Source organism: Heterodontus francisci, chromosome 47 (assembly GCF_036365525.1).
Source record: "Heterodontus francisci isolate sHetFra1 chromosome 47, sHetFra1.hap1, whole genome shotgun sequence".
NCBI classification, from domain to species: domain Eukaryota; kingdom Metazoa; phylum Chordata; class Chondrichthyes; order Heterodontiformes; family Heterodontidae; genus Heterodontus; species Heterodontus francisci.
In genome coordinates this window covers 1424353-1442574 of record NC_090417.1, presented here as the reverse complement: position 1 = coordinate 1442574, position 18222 = coordinate 1424353, and the positions used below count along the sequence as shown (strand labels likewise).

Here is an 18222-nt window from a genome sequence, read left to right as displayed (position 1 = left end):
TCAGTGAGCAGGTTATTGGTGAGTAAGTGCTACTTGATGGTACCGTCGACGACATCATCCATCAGTTCGCTGGTGATTGCCTGGCGGTAATCGGCCGGATCGGATTTGTCCTGCTTTGTGTGGACAGGCCATACCTGGGCAATGTTCCACACTGTTTGGTAGATGCCAGTTTTGTAGCTGTACTGGGATAGCTTGGCTAGGGGTGCGGCTCGTTCTGGAGCACAACTCACACACGCATACTTATACACACTCGTGCACACACACACCTCCCCACCCACTTGCACTCACACTCAGATACTGGCTCACACACACACACACACACACACACACACACACACTGTGTGTTGTTTTACTGATGAAATCTGCTGGAAGTTCAGTGATATTACAGTGCAAAGTAAATGATTAACAGATCTTCTTCTTCTTCTTCTTTGGCCTCCTTGTCGCGAGACAGATGCCTTTATTTATTTTGGCCAAAAGAGTGTTTATTTATTTGTCATTGTTTTCTTTACATCCAGTTTTCTCCAATTCTTTAAAGACTTTGACCAGATCATCTATTTTTGTGATGTTGATTGAGGGAAAAAATATTGGCCAGAACACAGGGGAGAACTCCCTTGCTCTTTGTCGAAATAGTACCACGGGATCTATGGCTCATCCCAAAGACGACACCTCCCAACAGTGCAGCACTCCCTCAGAACTGCATTGGCACTGTTCCATGCGGGAGTTCTCTATATATGACCCTAGACTATAAATGGCGGCAGGCTGTTCAACTACAGAAGCCAGCACTGCTGCGCCCCGATCCTGCTCTTGCTTAACATTTGAGTGTGGTTCGGTGGACAGTGCAGGATCTTTTGCATCTACCGGAGAAGGTGGACGGGGCCTCAGTTTAATGGCTCATCCAAAAGATGGCACCTCCAACAGTGCAACACTCCCTCAGTGCCGCACTGGAGTGTCAGCCTCAATTCTTTGTGTTCAAGTCCTGGATTGCTTTCAAGGCAAGAGTGATAACAAGTGAGCTGTTGAAACACACAAGTAAATGAGTCAGTGAACCTTTGCCCTTTAACAATTGACTGGTGGCTGGGCAGTGATTACTCATTTTAGGCTCAGTTAATAATAACCTGGGAATTATAAGTATCTGCAGCCGCAGATTGGCTGTCCTTCATCATGCTATATAAATGATAAGAGAGTTGACGTAGGACATGATTGTCTATTAAAATCCCATTGGCTGCTTCAGAAACCCATGGATGCATTTCTCTGCTGTCACTCCGATCTACTGTGAAATCCATGAAAACTGTTAGTAATTTTGATCCAGTTAATTTGAATTAACCATCTTAAACACTGGTGGAAGGATTTAAAATGTTGTCAAAAGTGTTCACTGTTCTATTACTTCTCGATCATCTCTCGTCCATGGTAAGAGTCAACTACTCATTACTCGTTTTCAACTGTGAGATAATTTTGTGTTAACCGCTGTGATCTCCGTGACACTCATTTTGTGTGTTCCACACTGAGCTGATTACTTTCCATGGAATCGCTCAGACTGAAGGCTGCACATCTTGCATTCGTTTAGTGCCTTTATTTTTGTTTTTTAATTCGTTTCATGGGATGTGGGTGTCACTAGCCTGGCCAGCATTTATTGTCCATCCCTAACTGCCCTTGAGAAGGTGGTGGTGAGCTGCCTTCTTGAACCGCTGCAGTCCTTGGGGTGTCGGTACACCCCACAGTGCTGTTTGGAAGGGAGTTCCAGGATTTTGACCCGGCGACAGTGAAGGAACGGCGATATAGTTCCAAGTCAGGATGGTGAAATGCCCTAAGGCACTTTGTGCAACTCCGAGTCAATTTTTCATCTGATCATACTCCCGCACAAAGAAATATTAGGACAGGTCTTACTCCGAGCTTTCCAGGAGTATATTAAATAAGGAGGGGTGGAGAGACGAAGGGATGGAGAGTCAGAGAGGCAGACAGATGGCGAGACGGGGAGAGGCAGAAAGGCTGAGAGGTTTAGGCCGAAGGTCTTTTTTTTGGCAAATTGGGAGGAAAAAGGTTAAAACGGTGATGGAATATTCAGGGCATATTATAAAATGGAGGATGTTCCATGTAAAGATGTAGCAAATGTCCAGTCCTTGCTCCTTTAAATGAGCAGTCATCTGACATTGACCTTCAGCGGTATTATTATAAATAGAATTTTCCAGTGCAGTGAGGTCATTGATGACCTTTCCCAACACTTTTCACTGACTACCCTCTTTGACCAAGCATTTGGTCACCTGTCCTAATATTTCCTTTCGGAGCGACAGTTATGAAACTTCATTTGACAGGAAGCATCTCAAGATATGTTACTACATTGAGGGCGCTAGTAGAAGTGCAACTTGTTGTTGTTGTGCACCCATCAAACTCTTGGAGCTCACATACTTGTGCCACCACCATTGGCAGCTCCAGTCTTTTGTAACTGGCTGGGCTCTTCCGACAGTTTTTCTTGACTCTGATGCACGCCAGAGACTGAATTGGTAAGGAAAAAGAGGTTCCTCCCATTGTTTTGTTTCAATTTCGATCTAAGTCGTGGGATAAAGAGAGACCCTATCGATAATCTCATTAGTGAGTTCATCCAAACTGTGTAGCCTGGTGAGCAAACCCCATCTTCCCATCTGACAGGAGTTCCCCTTTCTGGAGGAGAAGATACAAACTAATGGGCTTCTGGCGGTTTGAAGGGGTATGGCGGGCGTTGGGGAAACCCCAAGGAATGGGTTTCCCGAATGCCCTGCAGAAACTAACCGCAGGGCTGCTTTATTGTGGGCTTCTCGCCCACAGAAGGCCTGGTTGACGTCTGTTCGTGGGTACTGAGGTTCAGCCCATGGTCTTTGAAGCCCAATAGACCTAAATAATTCCTGAATTGTCAGGAAAAGCCCATTTCCGAGGTTTATTGTTTAATTCTAACTTCCTGGGCAAAGCAGTTGGCGTTTGGAGTGGGCAGAAATTGACTGGGCAGAAATCGAGGATAATGGAACGCGAGGCAGCGATGTTGGCTTTCATACTCACGTCAGCTTCTCAACTAGGCCCCATCGTTGCTGATGAGCGGGAGTTTAGGAGGAGCAGCGTCCTCGGAGAAGTGCAGCACCTGAGAAGGTGCCCAGACCATCCCATTGTCAGGGCGAGCATTCTGGCCAAAGAGGGGAATGGAAGATGGTGAGATCAGCGTGTGTGTGTGTGTGTGTGTGTGTGTAGGCCTCACTTTAACACCAGAAGCCAACCAATTCTCTTCATCAAGGTTCTCTCTTTTACCCTTGCTTGGGAGGAACAGGTAAATTTGGATCTGTGGTTCCCTTCACTCTCCACCGCCTGGCTATTCCCCCCCACCTCAAAGCTGGGTCTCTTGTAGACTAGTTGAGTGAGACCGATCACTAAGATTGGTCAACAACTCCATTGTCGTTGCGTCATGTCACGAGCAGGATTGTCGTGGGTGAACTACGTCAACAGTCAACTTCTCTCGTCTGGGAATTTTTCTTTTATTTTCAATTGGTTCATGGGATGTGGGCATCGCCAGTGTTAATTGTCCATCCCTAATTGCCCTTGAGAAGGTGGTGGTGAGCTGCCTTCTTGAACCGCTGCAGTCCATGTGGTGTCGGTAAACCCAGAGTGCCGTTAGGGAGAGAGTTTCAGTTTTTTGACAGTGAAAGAACCGTAAAATATTCCCAAGTCAGGATAGTGGGTGGGACGGAGAGGACTGTGCAGGTGGTGGTGTTCTGATGCGTCTGTCGTCCTTGCCCTTCTAGGTGGTAGAGGTCGTGGGTTCGGAAGGTGCTGTCTAAGGAGTCTTGGTGCATTGCTGCAGTGCATCTTGTAGATGGTACACACTGCTGTCACTGTGCGTCGGTGGTGGAGGGAGTGAATGTTTGTAGATGGGGTGTCGATCAAGTGGACTGCTTTGTCCTGGAGGGTGTCGAGCTCCTTGAGTGTTGTTGGAGCTGCACCCATCCAGGGCAAGTGGAGAGTATTCCATCACACTCCTGACTTGTGCCTTGTAGATGGTGGACAGGCTTTGGGGAGACAGAATTGCCTTGTTCCGATGAGGATTTGCTGCCTTAACTTTTCTCCTCGACAGGTGACCTGTCGGTGGATTCATCAGAGCGGAGTATGTTCCTATTATCGAGACTGTGGGAAAAACCCTGAGGTGACGGGAAGCTTTCTGCCAGCCCGAATTCCTTGCGTGTACAATGGACCTGCCATCAAACTGTACGGCAAACACTTGGCCCTGCTGAAGTCCATCTGTCCAATGATCTACAATGGCGACCAAAATACCTATGCCTGCTGTTCAATGAAGCAGCTGACGCTGCTGGACAACAGCCTGTCCATGTCCAAACCCCTCTTGAGCCGCTGTCCCTCTTGCCTTGAGAACTTTGTCAACCTCTACTGTCAAAACACCTGCAGCCCGAATCAGAGCCTCCACATCAATATCACTAGGACCTTCCCTGCAAATCTCTCCGGCACCATCACCGAGGCCGTGTTGGAGTACCAGTGCTACTATGACAAAGTGTTTGCGGACGGGACATACGATTCCTGCAAGAACGTGCGCATCCCGGCGACGGGAGGCTTCGCCATCTCCCCCATGTGTGGCAAGTACGGCTCCCAGCTCTGCAACACCGAACGCTGGCTCGCTTTCCAAGGCGACAGCAGCAATGGCTTGGCACCTTTAGACATTGACTTTGTCCTGCTCGACAAAGCCACCAACGTCAGCGATGGGATCGTTCCTTACGACGGGAAGTACTGGATGTGCAACGAGTCCATGGTTTCCAATGGAGAGGCTTGCTCCTGCCTGGACTGTGAGGAGTCGTGCCCCGTCATACCCTCTCCAGTCCCCCCAGCTGGGACCTGGATGATCGGTCAATTGGATGGGATCCTTGTCATTTGTATTGTGGTGTTCTGTATTCTGGTCGTCCTGTTTGTCGCTTTTCTCGTTCGTTACCATTGTTCAGGCCGTGCCGAGAAAGCAGACCGCACCAGCCTGAACGTTCCGCAGCTCAGGCCGGAGGACGTCAAGTGGTCTCATAAACTGAGCGGGGCCACCCAGCAGTCCCTGGGCTGGATGTTCAGGAGATGGGGCACCATGGTGGCGCGTTACCCAGTCACCGTCATCTGCATCTCTTTCGCTGTGGTGAGCGGTCTGTCAGCTGGGATGACCTTCATCACTCTCACCACCAGCCCTGTCGAACTCTGGTCCGCCCCCAATAGCCGAGCCCGTCAAGAGAAAGCTTTCCACGATGCCAATTTTGGCCCTTTCTTTCGCACCAACCAAATCATAATCACCGTGCCGAACCGCACCAATTACACCTACGACTCCGTCCTGTTTGGGCCAAACACGTTCAGTGGCATCTTCGCCAAAGACATCATCCTGGAGCTTCTGGATTTTCAGAGCAGGCTCCAAAATATCAGCGTCTGGTCGGAAACCGTGCAGAGGAACATCACCATTGCAGACATCTGCTATGCTCCGCTGAACCCGGAGAATCCCCGCAGCACAGACTGTGCTGTCAACAGCGTGCTCCAATACTTCCAAAATGACAGGAACAACATTGAGGAGACTGCCATCCAGACAGTGGCTGGAGAAACCGGCGTCGTTGACTGGAGAGACCACTTTCTCTACTGTATCAAGTAGGTGCTTCTCATTTTGATCAGCTTGATTTCACTCAAAGCTTTGTTATCTGGCACTTTGCTTGCTAGCGAACTTGCCCGGGTGACGGTTGCCCTTGGGCTAGCATGGGATTCTTAGTCTCTGCGGTCAGATGTGTTTCACTGCGGAGTTTCACGTACATTAAGCAGAATTGTTTGACGTGCCAGGTAACAAAGCTTTTACTGTAAGTGTGCGTGTGTGTGTGTGTGAGAGAGAGAGCATGTGTGTGGCAGTGTTGGAGAACTGGGCACGAACTCTGCATGTTGTCAGCCTTCGTAACTCCTACACGTTGTCCCACAGTCATAGAATGATACAGCACAGAAGGCCATTTGGTCCATCGTGTCAGTACCAGCTCTTTGAAAGAACTATCCCATTAGTCCCACCTTCTTACTTTTTCCTCCCAGCCCTGCACATTTTCTCCCTTCAAGTATTTAGTCACTTTCAAACGGGAATTGGGTATTGAATCCCTTTCAGGCAACGCGTTCCAGATCACAACAATTTATACAGTGAGTTATTTTCCCCCTCACATGACCTTTTGGTCCTTTTGCCGATCATGTTAATTTTGCGTTCTTCGGTTTGCCAACCGTCTCCCACTGGAAACGGCTTCTCCCTATCGACCCTCATAATTTGGAACACCTCGATTAAATGTCCCCTTAACCTTCGCTGCTCTCAGGAGAACAACCCCACATTCTCCCAGTCTCTCCACATAACTGTGTGATGCCCTGAATTGAACAGAATCGCCTAACCAGCGATTGATGAAGTACAAAAACAAGGAGGTTATGGTAAACCTTCTCTGTTCAGAAATCCAAGGATCATGCACGCCTTCTCAACTTGTCCTGCCACTTTCAAAGTTTGATGAACATACACCCCGACATCTCTCTGTTCCTGCATCCACTTGGAAATGGTACTATTTAATTTATGACGTCTCTCTTCATTCTTCCTACAGAAATGTATCACACTTCTCTGCGTTACATTCCATCTGCCATGCATCTGCCCAGTTCAGCAATCTGCCACTGTCCTCCCAAAATCTGTTACTTCCCACCTCATTATCGACCACGTTTCCGAGTTTAGTACACAGACCACAAGTTCAAAGTTTTCAGGTGACACCAAATTCCAGGATATATCCAAAAGAGCAGTGCTCCTAATTCTGACCCCTGGGGCACAGCGCCGTATAATTACCTCCAGTCTGAAGAAGGGTCACTGACCCGAAACGTTAACTCTGCTTCTCTCGCCACAGACGCTGCCAGATCCGTACTGACTTGAGAATAAATTGTATCCGGATTCCTCGTCTTTTCGAAGAAAGAGTGTAACATTTGCAATCCTCCAGTCCTATATCCAAGGAGGACTTTGTGGACTGCCAACCTTTTACATACATCCTCTTTATTGATACAATAACACCACCTATCTCCTCCTTTACTGTTACATTAGCAGCATCCTCTTCTGTAGTGAAGACAGATGCAAATACTCATTTATCCCCTCAGCCATGACCCACAAGAAGGTCTCATTTTGGCCCCGAATCAACCGCACCTTTCCTTTGACCAGCCTTGTATAATTTATGTTCACAGAATACTTTTGGCCTCCCGTTTGTGTTACCCCTGAGTTTTGATATTCAGCTCGGTTCTCTGCTGTATTCAGCCCCTGGCATTTATCATAAGCCTCCATTTAGTCTTCTTATAATATCTCTATCTTTAGTCAGTCTGGGAATTCTCGCTTTGTGTGTTCTTCCCTTTCCTCCTCGTGGGGATGTGTGCAGACAGCACCCAAACTATCTTCTCTTTTGAAGGCCTCCTATTTCTCATTTCCTGACTGTCCGTGCATCTTCTGTCCTCCTAACTCTAGCACGTGGCTTATTGGGCTGCAAGTGCCATTCAGTAAGTAAAAATACGTTTCCGTCTGCAGCTCTCCTCTGTCTTTCAAAGACAATACGGAATTGGGAATGAGCTGTATGGCAGATTATGGAGCCCCTGTCTTTCCATATCTGGCTGTCGGCGGATATACAGGTAAGGCATTTAATCCGAGTTATCAAAGGAAGCAGACTACCCTATTAGAAAGGTTACTTGTGCCGATGGGCAGTTGTAATTGGTTAGTTTACATGAGCAAAGAATAGCAAGATCAGAGAGGAATACATTAGTGTGAACTTTAACAGTATCAGCCAATTGGCACACAGGTTTGTCCTATGAGGAAAGATTGAGCACAATGGACTCTATTCTTTGGAGTTTAGAAGAACGAGAGGTGACCTCATAGGATTCTGAGAGAGCTTGACCTGGTAGATGTAATATGTTTCAGAGAGGCTGTTATCCTCGGTCGGAAAGTCTAGAACGAGCAGGCATGGTGTCAAGATAAAGGGTCGGCCATTTGGACCTGAAATAAGGAGAAGTGTTTTAACCCTTGAGGGTCGAGGATGCTCAGTCATTGTGATCCTCAATACCAGCTTTGAAAATAGCCCAAGATTCAGAACCCTCTGAGTGGACAGATTTTTGGACTCTAAGGGAGTTGAGGGATATCGGAGGTGGCCGTGAAAGTGGAGTCGATGTCGAAGATCAGCCATATGGCTCTTTGAGCCTGTTCCACAATTGATTACATTTTCTTGCTGGTGGATAGAGGAAGGATGTTACTTGCTCTACCGGTCTCCTCATTTTCATTGGATCTTTCCATGGGACTTAATCCTTAGGCAATTCTTGAGTATTGGCCCAATCTAGTTCAGATACAGTCCAGATCAAAACCGTTGAAGATATTGGTTCTTGTGAAGTAAAGGCCTGGATTTTCTTTGAACTGGCTGATCATAGATGCACTGGAGAGATTGCCTGGCAATGCATGAGAGCTTTGAACTGAAGTGCAGTCGCAGAACGAGATAGCAGAGAATGGGAAAAGCACCCGGACTGGGAGAATTCAATGGTAGACAGAGAGAGGCACCGTCCCAGGTGGAAAAACAGCATTTCCTTATTTGTAAGTGGAGATTGCACACCAATGTTGACTGCGTTGAAGGAATCTAGTACCGGTTAACACATTAACAAGTAGGAAACTGAGGTTTAGATCTGCGGTCTGTTGAAAGGGTAATCGAGGTGTGGGCAAAAAATACCACGAGTGGTCACTGAAGCAGGGAGTATTAAAAATGGTCAAGAAACACGTAGCTTTAAGAGATAAAATGCTAAGGAATGCAAGGAGAAGGTGGGAGCTGATCTAAACGATGGCTGAAGATTTTTGTCTCGGTCAATGATTATTGCAATAACTTCTCATTACAATGAATCCACCCCATTGACTACATTGATGGAAAAGACTTGCACCTCTATATCGTGTTCCCTGAGCTCCATACGTCCCGAAGGACTTGTCAAAGAGTTTCATTGGCAGTAGTGTAGTCACTGTTGGAATATAGGAAACGCAGCTTCCTTATTGGGACAGGACTGATTGAGGTCGATGACTTTCACTCCGAGCATTTGACTCCATACTTGCCTCTTCACTTTAACCTCTTTATTTTCTGGCAGATGAGGATTTCACTCTATCAGAGGCCTTCATTATGACATTCTCTTTAAACAACTACGAAACCGACGACCCCAAATATGAATACGTGATGCTGTGGGAGCGAGAATACTTAAAGATGCTGCGGGAGTTTAAAGAGAACAACTCTTTCAGTTTCAGCTTTGTCTATATGTCTGAGGTATGCTGTTTGACCATGTTTCTCACTACCCCCGACAGCCCTCCACAAGGAAGCAGACCATCCAAATCCCGCTGGCTTCTGCTCAGGGAGGAAGGTTGACCAGGGAGCAGGGGAACTGGCAGCTTTCGCTCAGCACAGAATTGTCTGGCACAGAGCACGTCCATTCAGCCCGTCGTGCCTGTGTTGTTGACTCGCGGCAAGGGTCCCTCGAGGGTTCACCCCAACGAGCCCCCAGGTTTCCTGCCTCATCTGAGGGGTTGCAAAGGGAGATCATCCTCGATTATATGTTGGTGCTGAAGGCTAAGTGTTTGTGCATAAAACCTTCTGCCTCACGAGCAGGAGTATGACTCGGTTATTCCCAGCTGATTTCCCTGCTCTCAGTCTCTGCCTGTAGTTTGTACATTGATAAGTGCAGCGTAAAACATTCTGTTTTGAATTGTGTCCACAGCGGTCTCTTGAAGATGAGATTAGCAGAACCACATTAGAAGATCTTCCAATTTTTGCCATCAGTTATTTGGTTATATTTGTCTACATTGCCTTAGCGCTTGGGGAATATACAAGTTGGAGAACTTTCATGGTGAGCATCTCTCTGTTAATTTCGTTTCATTTATTTTCTGTCATTCCTTGAGCGAGAGATTAGTTCCAGTCTTAGTCTCATCCTGCTGCTCACAGGAAATACTGTCTCTTGTGATTTTGACATTACAACATTTAAGACCATGCTTAGTTATGAAATTATTCAGGTATAGAATCGGTGAAGAATCAGGTCTATAATGCAGGTTTAACAAAAACACAGGGCAATTTTCACTCAAAAATAATTTGGGTTTATTTTGTGCCTGTTGTTCAGGGATAGAGAAACGGTCATTAGTTACTGTGTAAGTCTGTCCCTTTTTGACATATAGTGCAGGTATGGTAACATTAGACCAGGCCATTAAATGACTGATCCACTAACATGACCACTGTGATGTGGTGACATGAGTTCAAATCCCACTACAAGCAGATTGTGAATAAAATAAATCTGGAGTTAAAAAGGTAACATCAGTAGTGATGGCCTTGAAGATACTGGACCATTGAGCAAAGCAGATTGGTTGGCTGATTTTTACAGTGCTGGGAAATGGGATTAGAACAGTTCGGTGCTTGATGGCCGGCACAGACACGATGGGCCGAAGGGCCAGTTTCTGTGCTGTATGACTCCATGACTGTGTCCTTCAGGGAAGGGAATCTGCTGTTATCTGCTCGAGGTCCTATATGTGACTCTAACCCCACAGCTGAAACTGAAATGGCTTAGCAAGGCACTGAGCCAGCTCACTGTTACCTTTGCATGGGCAATAACCTTGCTGCTGATGACAACATCCTGTAAGTGAATTAAAACGAAGCAGCCCTGTCACCATAAGTCGCAAAATAGGAGTAGGTCATTCGGCCCCCTGGAGTCTGCTGTGCCGTTCGATGAGATGGTGGCTGATCTGATTGTAGCCTCAACTCGGCTTTCCTGCCTTGGTTACTTGTGTATTTCTGGTCTATTTTGAACTGCAGATCGAATCAAAGATTACGCTGGGACTGGGTGGAATTCTAGTGGTGTTGGGCGCTGTTCTTTCAGCTATGGGATTCTATTGTTATGTCGGAGTCCCAGCTTCGCTCGTCATTCTAGAGGTGGTTCCCTTCCTGGTGCTCGCTATTGGCGCAGACAACATCTTCATCCTTGTTCTTCAATATCAGGTCAGTTAAAGGATCCAGGGTTCAAACCGATGCTGCAGACTTCTATAAGTTTGTCTTTTCTTTTGGTAACTTATACATTAACCTCACTGAAAATGCAAACAGTTTTGCCCAGAGAAGCCAACAGGATCAGTGCCGCTGTGTCTCATTGGGTACCAGTCTTACCTCTGGAGTGGGACTTGAACCCAAAATGGAGGCTGACGCTCCCCGGTGCAGGAATGAGGGAATGCTGCACTGTCGGAGGTGCTATCTTTGGGATGAGACGGCGAATGGAGTTCCCGTAGCATTATGTCAAGGGAGAGCCTGGCGTCCCGGCCAATATTTAGCCTTCAAGCGACATCACCAAAGCAGCTGATCTGGTCATTATACATTGCTGTTTGTGGGGGAGCTTGCTGAGAGCAAACTGGTCGCTGCGTTTCCTACATTACATTAGTCACCACCCTTAAAACACTTTCACAATCTCAGGATGTCGCCAAACAGGACCTGACTTGCATTTACGAAGTGCGTTTACAGACCGTGTTTTCCTTTAAAAAAAAAAGTGCAAGCCGACAGACAAGACAGGGCCAAAATTAAAAATGAAATGGAAGACAAAATGAATCAGGAGGTCTTGCTGAAAAGAGAGACCTGCTGTCGAAGCTTTTTGTCTTGCACTCATCAGGACAGACGCAAGAATGCCAAGTTTCAAAGGGAGTAACAATTTATACTGCACGATAAAAGGGTGCTGATTGGTTGGCAAGTCAACTCTGATCGGTCCAGGCGTCACCGTGGAGAATGCATCAGGAAACTGTTGTCCCCCACGCTTTGCTTAATTCCAAAAAGGCGCAACGTCTGGGCATCTTCCTTTTGCCTGCAGAGGGTAGGTCCCTGTGTATGAATATATGTAGCTTCTAGCAAGTGTAAGTGAGTCACGTTGCAGTCTACCTCAAATTACCTTGGAAGGGTAGGGGATCTCAAAAATGTGAGACACAGTTGAAGCTAGCCGTTTCACACTGCTACAGTGCAGTGGCAACACGAGTGATATTTTCCACAAACAGGACGCTGCCATCAAACCACGTTACTTATTCTGCCTACCACACAAATATGAATTCCAGTGGCAGTGCAGCGTCAGGCACGTAGGGTGTACGTCGCAACGACTGGCGGATCGTATCAAACGGCACGTCCCTTCGGCTGTTTGCACTGGGTAGAATACTGACTCTACTCAACCAGGGTGGTAGTTGCAAAACTCCGAACACAATGCGTAACATTGGATGTGATTTCACGATTGGGCAGCACTTACAGTTACTGAACATTCCCAAGTGTGCTCAGAATTATAGTGGTTGTAAGATTATCAGTCGGGCTTGCAATGACTTTATTTTTTCAACAATACTCAAGTTCTATAGTACCGAGTGACTATTTGTAAATCGGGAAGTATTCGTTAGCTCATGACAAGATTGTAAGACTCTTAGTACAGCTCTAGTCCTGAGAGGAAAGTGACATCCTTGATACTTAAACAGGGGGGGTATGAAATGAACTCGGAGTGGAAATTGAATCCAATGTGGAAAACCTCTATTAACCCACTAAGCAATGGTATATACTTATAAGCAGCTGGTGTTAGTCAGAACTACCAACAGGAGCTTGTTCCTGGGTGGTCAGTCTCCTGAACGAATTCTTCTACATGACTTCCTGTGACTGTTGCAGCAGCCGGGGAAGTTGGACTTGGTCAATGTCCTTGTGGGCCGCGGCTTTACCTAATATGTTAAGGGTCCTGGGTCAGAAAGGGTTATTCAGTCTCTGATTGAGTCATCTGATTGTGTTTCAGTGCCTTATCAATCCCACCCTGGCCATGCAAGACCACCTGCATATGGTCATATGCACCTAAGGCCCCGCCCTCTGCTGAGAGCAGGATATCAGCAATGGAAGTGATATCTGCATCTTGGTAAGGCAGGAAAGAAATTATTCACACACATGGAATTTAACCCTGGAAAGTGTGAGGTGATACACTTTGAATACTTCCGTGTCACATTACTCCTTCAAATGAATGGCCTGACACTGGGAAGTTCCGAGGAACAAAAGGACCTTGGCGTGTTTGTCCATAGATCTCTGAAGACAGAAGGGCAGGTTAATAGGATGGTGAAAAAGGCATATGGGACACTTACCTTTATCAATCGAGGCATAGATTACAAAAGCAGGGAGGTCATGTTGGAGTTGTACAGAACTTTGGTAAGGCCACAGCTGGAGTACTGTGTGCAATTCTGGTCGCCACATTATAGGAAGGATGTGATTGCACTGGAGGGGGTGCAGAGGCGATTCACCAGGATGCACCATGGGATGGAACATTTAAGCTATGAAGAGAGACTGTATAGGCTTGGGTTGTTTTCGCTGGAACAGAGAAGACTGAGGGTGACCTGATCAAGGTGTACAAGATTATGAGGGTCATGGACAGGGTGGATAGGGAGCAGCTGTTCCCCTTAGTTGAAGGGTCAGTTACGAGGGGACACAAGTTGAAGGTGAGGGGCGGGAGGTTTAAGGGGATTTGAGGAAGAACTTTTTTACCCAGAGGGTGGTGACGGTCTGGATTGCCCTGCCTGGGAGAGTGGTAGAGGCAGGTTGCCTCACATCCTTTAAAAAGTACCTGGATGAGCACTTGGCCCTTGACACGTCATAACATTCAAGGCTAAGTGCTGGCAAATGGGATTAGGTAGACAGGTCAGGTGTTTTCATGTATCGGTGCAGACTCGGTGGGCCGAAGGGCCTCTTCTGCACTGTATAATTCTGTGATTCCAAGAGGCCCGTGTCCATGAAAGTCGAAGTAGAGTGTCTGATGTTGTAATAGTCTGGGGGGGGGGGGGGGGGGGGGGGGGGGTAGCACCTCAGTGACGTGTCCTGACTCATTTCTTTGCATGTGTGTGTCCTTTTTCAAACTGTCTTCATTTTGACAAAGTCCATTATGAGCCTCAGCAGTGCTGTCTCCAGTCAAAATGCCTTTCGGCATCAAGTTTTAAATTCCTGGGGATTGTATGAGAAAGGGAGTGTCAAGGGAATTAAGCAGTTGACAATTTTCAGGTCCAATCGAAGAATGAAGTTCGATGGAGATTAAGATTTGAGTTCAATCAGTGAGGGAGCATTCAGGGTATGCAGAATAACGTTTAGTCCATCAGGCAGAACAGTAGAGGAATGTTCCAAAGTACTGTCTGATCAATGAAATCGAGAGAATGGAGAGGTTTGCGACACAGGTCAGAGGTTACGCTTGCCAGGGGGTTAACTGTCAGCTGGTGTGGCCAAACGAGAGATGGCCAAAGCAGAGATGTGGCTCCTTAGCAATTTGGAGCAAGACTCCTCGGTCAGGTTTTGACCAACAGAACACTCCAGGACTCTCACTCTGCCTTTCAATTCACAGAGGGACGAGAGGAAAGCGGGCGAACAAAGGGAAGAGCAGATTGGCCGTGTGTTGGGGGACGTTGCTCCCAGCATGCTCCTCTGCAGCATGTCCGAGTCCGTCTGCTTATTTCTGGGTAAGATTTCCATTTGCTTTGCCTCTTTCCCCCAAACGATGGACGGCTCATGTCAGTAGAATCTCTGCATTTGCTTTTGAGAATGCCATCATAGGACATTTTGGATCAAAGGGCCAGTTTTTGTGATGCAGCTCTATGTAATTCAATGCCATTTTATCTCTGTGATCTCACAGGGAGGATAAAAATGCAATTAAAAAGGAAACGTCACGCACTGTTCAAAATGTTTTACCAGATAGCGTGTCTAACACCAAAAGCTGACCCTCCTCGCTTACCTCTGCACTTGCCCCCCCTCCCCCCCCCTCCACCCCCCCCCCCCCCCCCCCCCCCCCGCCAACTCCTGCACTGTGCGAAAAGACACAAATATCCAGTTCAGACCACAAGGGGATAACAGTGATCTACCACTGTGTTTCCCTATTGTGCAGTCAGCACCGCTGATAATGGTGATCTACCACTGTGTTTCCCTATTGTACAGTCAGCACCGCTGATTATAGTGATCTACCACTGTGTTTCCCTATTGTGCAGTCAGCACCGCTGATAATAGTGATCTACCACTGTGTTTCCCTATTGTGCAGTCAGCACCGCTGATAATGGTGATCTACCACTGTGTTTCCCTATTGTACAGTCAGCACCGCTGATAATGGTGATCTACCACTGTGTTTCCCTATTGTACAGTCAGCACCGCTGATAATAGTGATCTACCACTGTGTTTCCCTATTGTGCAGTCAGCACCGCTGATAATGGTGATCTACCACTGTGTTTCCCTATTGTACAGTCAGCACCGCTGATAATGGTGATCTACCACTGTGTTTCCCTATTGTACAGTCAGCACCGCTGATAATAGTGATCTACCACTGTGTTTCCCTATTGTACAGTCAGCACTGCTGATAATAGTGATCTACCACTGTGTTTCCCTATTGTACAGTCAGCACTGCTGATAATAGTGATCTACCACTGTGTTTCCCTATTGTACAGTCAGCACTGCTGATAATAGTGATCTACCACTGTGTTTCCCTATTGTACAGTCAGCACCGCTGATAATAGTGATCTACCACTGTGTTTCCCTATTGTACAGTCAGCACTGCTGATAATGGTGATCTACCACTGTGTTTCCCTATTGTACAGTCAGCACCGCTGATAATAGTGATCTACCACTGTGTTTCCCTATTGTACAGTCAGCACTGCTGATAATAGTGATCTACCACTGTGTTTCCCTATTGTACAGTCAGCACCGCTGATAATGGTGATCTACCACTGTGTTTCCCTATTGTACAGTCAGCACCGCTGATAATAGTGATCTACCACTGTGTTTCCCTATTGTACAGTCAGCACTGCTGATAATAGTGATCTACCACTGTGTTTCCCTATTGTGCAGTCAGCACCGCTGATAATAGTGATCTACCACTGTGTTTCCCTATTGTACAGTCAGCACTGCTGATAATAGTGATCTACCACTGTGTTTCCCTATTGTACAGTCAGCACCGCTGATAATAGTGATCTACCACTGTGTTTCCCTATTGTACAGTCAGCACTGCTGATAATAGTGATCTACCACTGTGTACAATAGGGAAACACAGTGGTAGATCACTATTATCAGCAGTGCTGACTGTACAATAGGGAAACAGTCAGCACCGCTGATAATGGTGATCTACCACTGTGTTTCCCTATTGTACAGTCAGCACCGCTGATAATAGTGATCTACCACTGTGTTTCCCTATTGTACAGTCAGCACTGCTGATAATAGTGATCTACCACTGTGTTTCCCTATTGTGCAGTCAGCACCGCTGATAATGGTGATCTACCACTGTGTTTCCCTATTGTACAGTCAGCACCGCTGATAATGGTGATCTACCACTGTGTTTCCCTATTGTACAGTCAGCACCGCTGATAATGGTGATCTACCACTGTGTTTCCCTATTGTACAGTCAGCACTGCTGATAATAGTGATCTACCACTGTGTTTCCCTATTGTGCAGTCAGCACCGCTGATAATGGTGATCTACCACTGTGTTTCCCTATTGTACAGTCAGCACCGCTGATAATAGTGATCTACCACTGTGTTTCCCTATTGTACAGTCAGCACTGCTGATAATAGTGATCTACCACTGTGTTTCCCTATTGTACAGTCAGCACCGCTGATAATAGTGATCTACCACTGTGTTTCCCTATTGTACAGTCAGCACTGCTGATAATAGTGATCTACCACTGTGTTTCCCTATTGTACAGTCAGCACTGCTGATAATAGTGATCTACCACTGTGTTTCCCTATTGTACAGTCAGCACTGCTGATAATAGTGATCTACCACTGTGTTTCCCTATTGTACAGTCAGCACCGCTGATAATAGTGATCTACCACTGTGTTTCCCTATTGTACAGTCAGCACTGCTGATAATAGTGATCTACCACTGTGTTTCCCTATTGTGCAGTCAGCACTGCTGATAATAGTGATCTACCACTGTATTTCCCTATTGTACAGTCAGCACTGCTGATAATAGTGATCTACCACTGTGTTTCCCTATTGTACAGTCAGCACCGCTGATAATAGTGATCTACCACTGTGTTTCCCTATTGTACAGTCAGCACCGCTGATAATGGTGATCTACCACTGTGTTTCCCTATTGTACAGTCAGCACTGCTGATAATAGTGATCTACCACTGTATTTCCCTATTGTACAGTCAGCACCGCTGATAATAGTGATCTACCACTGTGTTTCCCTATTGTACAGTCAGCACTGCTGATAATAGTGATCTACCACTGTGTTTCCCTATTGTGCAGTCAGCACTGCTGACTGTGCCAAGTATCTCGCAGTTAGAAGGTTGAAGTCCCACTGCAGGATTTGAGCGCAAGAATTGAGCCTGTCACTCCAATGCAGTACAGAAGGAGTTCTGCCCTGTTGGAGGTGCTGACTTTTGGATGAGATATTAAATTGAGGCCCTGTCCACCCTCTCGGATGAATGCGAAATATCCCATGGCACTATTTTGAAGAAGAGCAGGGGAGTCCTCCCTAGTGTCCTGGCCAATATTGATCACTGGATTGACATCACAAAAACCGATTATGTGGCCAATATCACATTGCTGTTTGTGGGAGCTTGCTGTGCGCAAATTGGCTGCAGCGTTTCCTACATTACAAGCATGACTACACTTCAAAAAGTACTTTGTTGGTTGTGGAGATCTTTGGGCTAGCCTGATGTGAAATGCAATACATAAATGCAAGTCTTTTGTGTTCAAATTCCTTTCAGTTCCTCCTGGCTGTTTGGCAAACCTCTTACTTTGGAGTCTTGAGCAAATTTTAGGATTGTGCTCCCTGTGCCCTGGTCCGTAAAGATCAAGGATCAAAATGGGACTTCTGGGATATTGAATATATAGTCCTTCTGGAGTCTGAGTACTATCCATTTCTGCTGACCCTTGTTACGTAATTGTCAACAGAGAAAAACTTGCATTTATATAGTGCCTTTCACAACCTTACATCCCAAACCTGTACAGCCAATGAAGTTCAATGAAACAGGAAACGTGGAAACTTTGTTCCTCCAATCCAGGATAGGAAATCATTGGAAATTCCGATACTGATTGTGTCCAGTCCAACAATGAAGGGAGCAAACGTTCACAGGAGAGTTTTTCAGTGTTGAATCTAGTTCTGGGAAATGAAGTAGGTCAAGTCGGGTGGGTTACAATAGGAGGTCATCCAGCTGACAGTGACCAGGACAGAATACAGTTTG

At 46.5% G+C, this 18222-nt stretch overlaps 1 protein-coding gene across 1 annotated transcript in view; it reads left to right on the top strand.

Annotated features, from left to right (window-relative positions):
• Positions 1–1218: 1218 nt before the first annotated feature.
• The window catches only part of npc1l1 (NPC1-like 1), a 38915-nt gene continuing 21911 nt past the window's right edge, over positions 1219–18222 (top strand). The window contains 7 exon segments of the mRNA XM_068023295.1: positions 1219–1407; positions 4091–5634; positions 7553–7653; positions 9136–9308; positions 9757–9885; positions 10839–11021; positions 14395–14509. Coding sequence (XP_067879396.1) covers positions 1354–1407; positions 4091–5634; positions 7553–7653; positions 9136–9308; positions 9757–9885; positions 10839–11021; positions 14395–14509 — 2299 coding nt within the window. The 5' untranslated portion in view covers positions 1219–1353.